The 6,718-nt window shown below is 47.0% G+C and overlaps 1 protein-coding gene across 2 annotated transcripts; it reads left to right on the top strand.

Moving 5' to 3' along the window:
• Positions 1-770: 770 nt before the first annotated feature.
• On the top strand, positions 771-6,492 carry LOC116086133 (spermatogenesis-associated protein 31A1-like). 2 transcript variants are annotated; one of them, XM_031364389.1, is made up of 4 exons: positions 771-992; positions 2,424-2,475; positions 3,007-3,067; positions 3,312-6,492. In XM_031364389.1, exons 1-4 carry the CDS (start codon positions 807-809, stop codon positions 6,034-6,036), a joined length of 3,024 nt encoding a protein of 1,007 aa, XP_031220249.1. In that variant the 5' UTR covers positions 771-806; the 3' UTR covers positions 6,037-6,492. The 2 variants fall into 2 exon arrangements, with proteins under 2 accessions (XP_031220249.1, XP_031220248.1); XM_031364388.1 differs by having other exon boundaries at positions 2,424-2,493.
• The last annotated feature ends 226 nt before the right edge of the window (positions 6,493-6,718 follow it).

The raw sequence follows: 6,718 nt of genomic DNA, 5'->3' as shown, positions 1-6,718 counted from the left end.
TATATAGTATGATGTGAAAGGACGCATGATGTTTAGAGGGACCACTAATATGACCCCACAGAGAGTGGGAGCTCCAGGTTGGGTTCACCTTGCTCAACTTTGCTAGTCACTGCTGGCGCCAACCATGTATTGGTTCACTTTACATTTTCTTCCTCAGCTGGGCCTGTGAAGTCTTCATATAAGACTCACCAGAGAACTTCTGGTGAGACTCCAGAGGCTCCTTGCTGTTTCTTTGGACTTTGGCCCCATTGCAGAGCCTCAGAGATTCTTCTGGATTGAAGTACTCTTGCTGGTTCATCTCTGGTGTCTGTGATTGGACAGGACTGGAGCTACTACTTTATGTTTGCTGTTCAGTAGTGGACTGGGCCAGGAACAAGGAAGGTTGGAATTTCCAAAAAGAACTATTTCTAAGTAGGTCCACTTCCCCCATATCCTAATAACATTCCTTTTCCACTAACTCTGGTGGGTGGTGGGTCAGAGGAGAGGGTGAATGCTTATAAAAGTAGGTTCAGCAAAACACATGTCTACACCGAAAAATATTGGTGCTCAGAAAGAAGGATGAAAACATGGACTGAGGTCTATTTGTGCCTGATTCAGCAGCAGGATTTGGAAGGAGAGAGCTGGGAAAGGACACAGGAGGGGATGCTGGGCTGGAGTCTGGGGAGGGGCTGTGGCACCCTCTCTGCAGGCAGGAGCCCTTTGTGATGAGGAGCCCACAGCCATGTGATGTGGCCTGAGCCCTCTTAAAAAGTCACATGCTGTACACCACAGCTCAGTGTTTTGACAGCTGCACTGGGACTCAGAAGATGGGGAATTTTCTCGTTTTGATGACTAGCACTCTTCACTCATGGATGAGCCCCAGCACTATGGAGGTAGCAATGGACGTGAGCATTGCCTTTATGTGTGGAGCAGGGCTCTTTTTCCTACTACTCCCCTTCCTGAAGGAGTACCCAGTGTCACCACTACCTGAAAGTGAAAGGGACAAAACAAAGGTGAGGAGAGCCTTGTTCATATACAGTAGAGTAGCAGTCTCTTGTTCATGACTGCTACACTCTCATTTCATAGAAATACAGGTATAGTGACAAAATTTGTTGTAAATCATAACTATAAGTATGTTGTTGCTGTGTTTAATATCAGGTGTGGAATATGGGTTTGCTTCAGATTGTCCACATCAACTGACTGTGTTTTTTTGCTCATGTTCAAGTAGTTGCATGACTTTGACAACAGCAGATAGTTTCATTGTTCTTGTGACTTGTAATTCTGGGAACTTTTCAGAGGTTATATAAATCCTAGGTCCTGGAAGACCATGGGGGGTTGTTGGTGGTTGTTGGTTGCTATCCCTTGCTGGTGTTTGTGGTTCATTTATTAGTCCTGTACACAGAAGAAAGAAGAGGAAAAAGATATCCAGAATATCCTTACAGTAAAGATCAAACTTGCCCCAAGGAACTAAACTCCCCTAATTAGCAGGAAATAGTCTATCAACAACTTCTCCCCTTTCCCCTCTATAGCTCTTCTCTCCTATCTAGTATTGGGATAGAATGGGTGGAAGAAAAATGGTGGGGAAGGATGGAAGAAAGAGGTACCTACAAATTAATGAAGTGTAGCTATAGTCACTCAGGCACCCTCTCTGCAGGCAGGAGCCCTTTGTGATGAGGAGCCCACAGTCGTGTGATGTGGCCTGAGCCCTCTTGAAAAGTCACATGCTGTACACTACAGCTTAGTGTTCTGACAGCTGCACTGAGACTCAGAAGATGGGGAATTTTCTCGTTCTGATGACTAGCACTATTGACTCATGGATGAGCCCCAGCACTATGGATGTGAGGGGAAATCTCCAGAAAGAGGCTGAAGGGGTTGGCAGGAAGAGCAAAGGCTAGAGTGGTCCTGAGGGGTCTGACTGAAGCTCTCAGACAATCTGTACAAGGAGGCAGAGATACCACTAAAGGACAACTGTGGCTCCATGGACAAACTAAATTTCTGAGATGGTGGGGACACAGGGCAAGCTCAGAGAAAGATCATCTGCCTAGGTCAGGTGCTTGCATTTGTTTGTTTTGAGCTGATGTGAAGCAGATGATGAGACCAAGGGCCTCAGATCAGGGCCTGAGTCCCCTCACCTCTGAGGGAGAAGATATCACATGACAGCCCAAAGCCAGCTACAGAGCTCATCCTTAGAGAGCACCTGTCTGAGGAACAATGACTGAGGACATCCCTGGTAAGTATGGCATAGACAGCCCATTTTGCTGCTTTTACAACAAGGAAATAAAAAAATGTGTTTATGCAGAGTATGAATCAGGCAAGGATGGATGAGAAAGAGCTCCCTGGGAAATGCAGAATCCATGTATCTGAGGATCAAAAAGAGCAGGCATCTTGTTTGCCAGAGAGAGGAAGAAAGTGTCCCAACTCATTTGTGTGTTTCTAAATGGCAGGATGTGAAGAGGTTGCAGAGCAAGACCAGGAAGAAAACCGATACTATAAAAGGTAGTCTTCTTTCTTGGGGTGAGAAGTTCTATCTGGCCTACCTATTAGTGACCAGGGTCATGGTGGGAGCCATGTTTCCAAGCCCATGATATGCAGGAAGAGGGGCTTTGGGGAAGGTAGGTAGATTCTGGGAATACCCATCTTTTGTGACAGACAGAGCTGTGTTTAGCCTGTGATGGGTGCTACATATGGGAGTGTTGTTCAACGCACTGAACAGATGCTCTGCACCTGTATGGAAGACTCCGAGGTCCACGTGACAGCAGATGGCTGGGATTCTCCCAACATCATTTCTCTTTGAGATAACTGATCCTGTGGCCTTTGCAGCACTGTAAGAGAAATGACAGGAGAGTAGGGAGGAGCAAGGAAAGTGTAAATATAGACATGAAGTCCCTCCATTCCCCTTGCTCACTCTCTGATCTGTCCTTACACTTTGGTACTTGAGCATTAGAGTCCTAGCATGAATAGGCATAAGAGATGTCTCACTCCTGGGTGATCTCCTTCCTCGTCCTTATCCTACATAACAATCTCCAGGTGCCAGAGATGGCAGAAAATATGTGGAAGAGACCCAGACTCTATCACAGCCTATGAGCAGGTAAGAAATCTTGGTCTATTGGAATTTTTCATGCCAGAATGTGAGCTCAGATTCTGGGGCACTTCATACTCAAGATGCTCTGCGGGGTGGGATGGAAAGACAGTCCTGTTGAATGTGAGACTAAGGAAAAAGTGATATGGAGGCAATGGAAGAACTATACGAGTACAGTTACCATATCTACACAGACTGGTGGGCCTCTTGATCCTCTTTTTGTGGCTGATGCTTTGCCTCCTGTCTTTTGCAGTCCCAACAAACAACTACTCCAGGAGTCCACACCACAACCCTCGTGGAACCCTCTTCAGAGAATGGATCAGCTTCCTCTCCTTCAGCTGCTATCTTACCTCAAGGTCTTGGAGGGTCTCATACAGAAGGAGTTCAGTCAAATTTTCTGGGGCATATCCTCTATGTTCTCTGAGTCAGTTGTGGCTACTGCCCACGTCCTCAGAACCCCTTCCATGGCAGAACATAATACCATGAGGTTTCATGATGCCTGTGACCCTGACCAAGCTTTATCTCAGGCTCAAGGACTGCCACAGATTTCCACAAGCCCGCCATTGCCTTTGGACCTTGTACCACCAGGCTTGATGGGTGTGACAGGAGTTCAAGAAATGGTCCCAAGCTCTACACCAAAACAAATACGTCATTGTTTCAAGAGAAGATCCAGTAGAATAGCATGTCCTACCACTGATAGAGGGACACAGACATCCCTACCAACCAAAAACCAGCCCTGGCCACGTGGACTGTATTGGAAAGACACCAAAGGTTATGATATCCAAAAGCACCAAGCAGACACTGGGAGCTTGTCCAGGGGAACCCTGCAGAATGAAAATATCAGGTCAGCAACAATCCTTCCTGAGCATTATCAAATGGCTCATGACAATGAGCCATGGAATGATGTCAATACAACTAATGTTGGAGAGCAACAAGGAACCCCCAGAAGATTCCTCCAATCCAGAAAACTGACCCAGCTTCAGGAACATTTGCCAGCAAACACTGATCATTATTGCAAGAGCAGGCCTCAACTCTCTGAGCCTGCACAGCACTCCATCCTCAACTCTGAAAGCTGCGAATGTAGCAAAATGATAGGGTCTGTGCTCACAGGGCTGCCCTTAAAGGACATAGCAACCTGTGATAGACATAAGAGCATCAAGAAGAGCATCAAGAAGGGCCTTGTTCTAAAGGACCAAGACCTGCCTTGCTCTTCAAGCCACCACCCTGGGAAGGGGCTGAAGCCCAGGAACACTGCACTCAGGACAGACAAGCTGTTCTATACGAAGGAGCATCATTCCTTCCTTGACTCAAACACTGAAAGGAAGCCTGCATCAAATATTACACAGCTTCCAGTAAAACAAAGAAGGTCGTATCTGCAGATCCTTGAGGCAAGGGATCCCGCTCCACCTGGAGTTCCACCCTCAAACCTACCCCAGGTTGTATATCCCTCCTCACCCATCTGTGATTCCAAGGCTGCCATGATTCTGGAAAATTTGCATCACCAAGTTCCAGGAGGGAAAAGGGTAGAAAGTATATCAGATGGCAGGCTACAGAGTGCTCTGTCTATGCACTCACTTGCAGAAGTTCAAGAAACACAAAGAGCCCCTCCACCTGCTGCCAGCCATGGGGCCTCAAAGGCACATCCAGATCCCTGGCAGAGACACCTGAGTGTTAGTCAACCTGCTTTCTGTTTCCAGGTAAAACCCCCACAGAGCAGGACTATCCAAGCAACTGGCACAAGCAGCCTGCAACCAGATTCCAGCCCCAAAATGGCCAAACTTGGACCACAGAAGAGGCTTACTGATGTAGACTCAGGACAACCCTGCTGGCATGTGATGATTGACCCTGAAGAAAGGATCCCACCTCCAGCAGCCAAACAAAGTGATATAGTGGAGGGGAAAGAAGAGCCACCTCCTGCATGGACAGTGAGTCTGGGATCCAGTGAGATTCCCAATGAGCAAGCCATCACTATTGGTCCCAGGGACTCTGGATCTTTAGAGGCCGATAAAAACCCAGGCCATCTGCAGACACCTACACCACTGCACTCACAGGACTCAGGTGTAAACCCACAAGCATACAGTATGATTGACATGATATCAAATGAGCAGCCACAGCCCTGGCTCCTGAAACATGATCCAGATGGTCCCAGGACAGTGCACTCTGAGACCAGTGCACCAGTGTACCCAAGTGCCAAGGTCAACTTGCCTTCACAGCACTCACTGCCAAGCTTCCAGAATACATGCCAAAACCCCAAAACTTCTGAGGGTTTAAGTGATATCTCCATGAAGAGCTATGAGGGGGTGGAACCTAAAGAGATCAGTATGACAAAGGCTAACATCGAACTGAAGGATTTCAAAGGGTTTCAACCCCATAAAGAGAGGCAGAGCACTATAAGATCTGAAGCCATAAGCCAGGGAGAAAGGCTTGGGAGAGTAAGGCCTTCCATCTCAAGCTCCACCCACCTCAAGGATACAGCCAAGACTTGGATACCAGAAAAAGGAGAGGCTACTTCTCAAAGCTCTTGCAATGCTTTACAATATGAAAACTTTAGCACAAAATACCACAGGCAGGGGGATTCATTACAAAATCATTGCCCCCCATCAGCTGCTGAACAAATACAAAATGTTGTAACAAGAAACAAGGTCATCTACAATATGGTAGCTGAAATACACTCCCTTGTGAATATTCTGGTCCAGATCCTAGAAAACACTGAAGAGTATCCATCAAAGGTACAAGAGTGTAAAGTGGAATCACTGACATCCCAGATGAGTGCTTCATCCCACACAGCTGAGGGTCTGTATGACACAAACCAAAGCAGAGCAACAAGCAGACTGAGCTGTAGCCATGTCAGCCCTGAGATGCATAACTATTCCTTCACATACAGAGGAGCTGGAGATGAACTGCAGTCAGGAATTGAAAACCAAAGAGCATATGACACACATCTGAACCAAGGAAAGAGGGGTATGGGCTTTGACTAGCTGCCCATGCCCAAGGGTTATAACCTTCAATGTAGGCACGGGGGAATTGGAGATAAATAGGAGTTATGTCTTGCTGACCAGAGACCCTGTGGCCCATGTAGAACAAAGACTGGAATAGGCCACTGTACACACAGAAGCCCCAGGGAGCACAAGCTTTCATTTAGATACAAAGATATTGGAGATGAATAGCAGTCAGGTGTTGACAATAAATCCTTTGACCCATATCAAAGTACAAAGAAAGAAACGGACATTGGCTGCTTTCTGAGTCCCAAAGAGAACCACGCAGTCAAGCAGAGGGGAACTGACTGCTCCTGGCCTTCAGTTGCTGCTCCAGGGAGCCTCTGAACACAGGGCATCCCTGCCTTCACACAACAGGAATTTCTAGAAGATGTCCAATCTGCCCAGCCATTGTTTCCCCCGTGCCTACTGGTAATAAACTTGGTTTTGTCCCTGGAAGGAAAGTCTATTTCTTCCTAGAGCTCTTACTTCCCTGCTCATGGCTCCTTCCCAGAAAGGAGCTGCTAGCCGGTTCATGGTCCTGCTTTGAGCATAGTGCTTTCTCTGTTACAGTGATGTAGCAAGGGAAGGTCAGCATTGCTTTAGGCCAGTCTCCCACACTTTTAACTCATTTTTCCTTCATTGATTTATAGGAACCTATATTCTGGATGTGAGCCTGTAGGGG

This window comes from Mastomys coucha, unplaced genomic scaffold (genome assembly GCF_008632895.1).
Source record: "Mastomys coucha isolate ucsf_1 unplaced genomic scaffold, UCSF_Mcou_1 pScaffold12, whole genome shotgun sequence".
NCBI lineage: Eukaryota > Metazoa > Chordata > Mammalia > Rodentia > Muridae > Mastomys > Mastomys coucha.
Note: the sequence above shows the minus strand (reverse complement) of the source record. Positions and strands in the feature narration are given on the sequence as shown.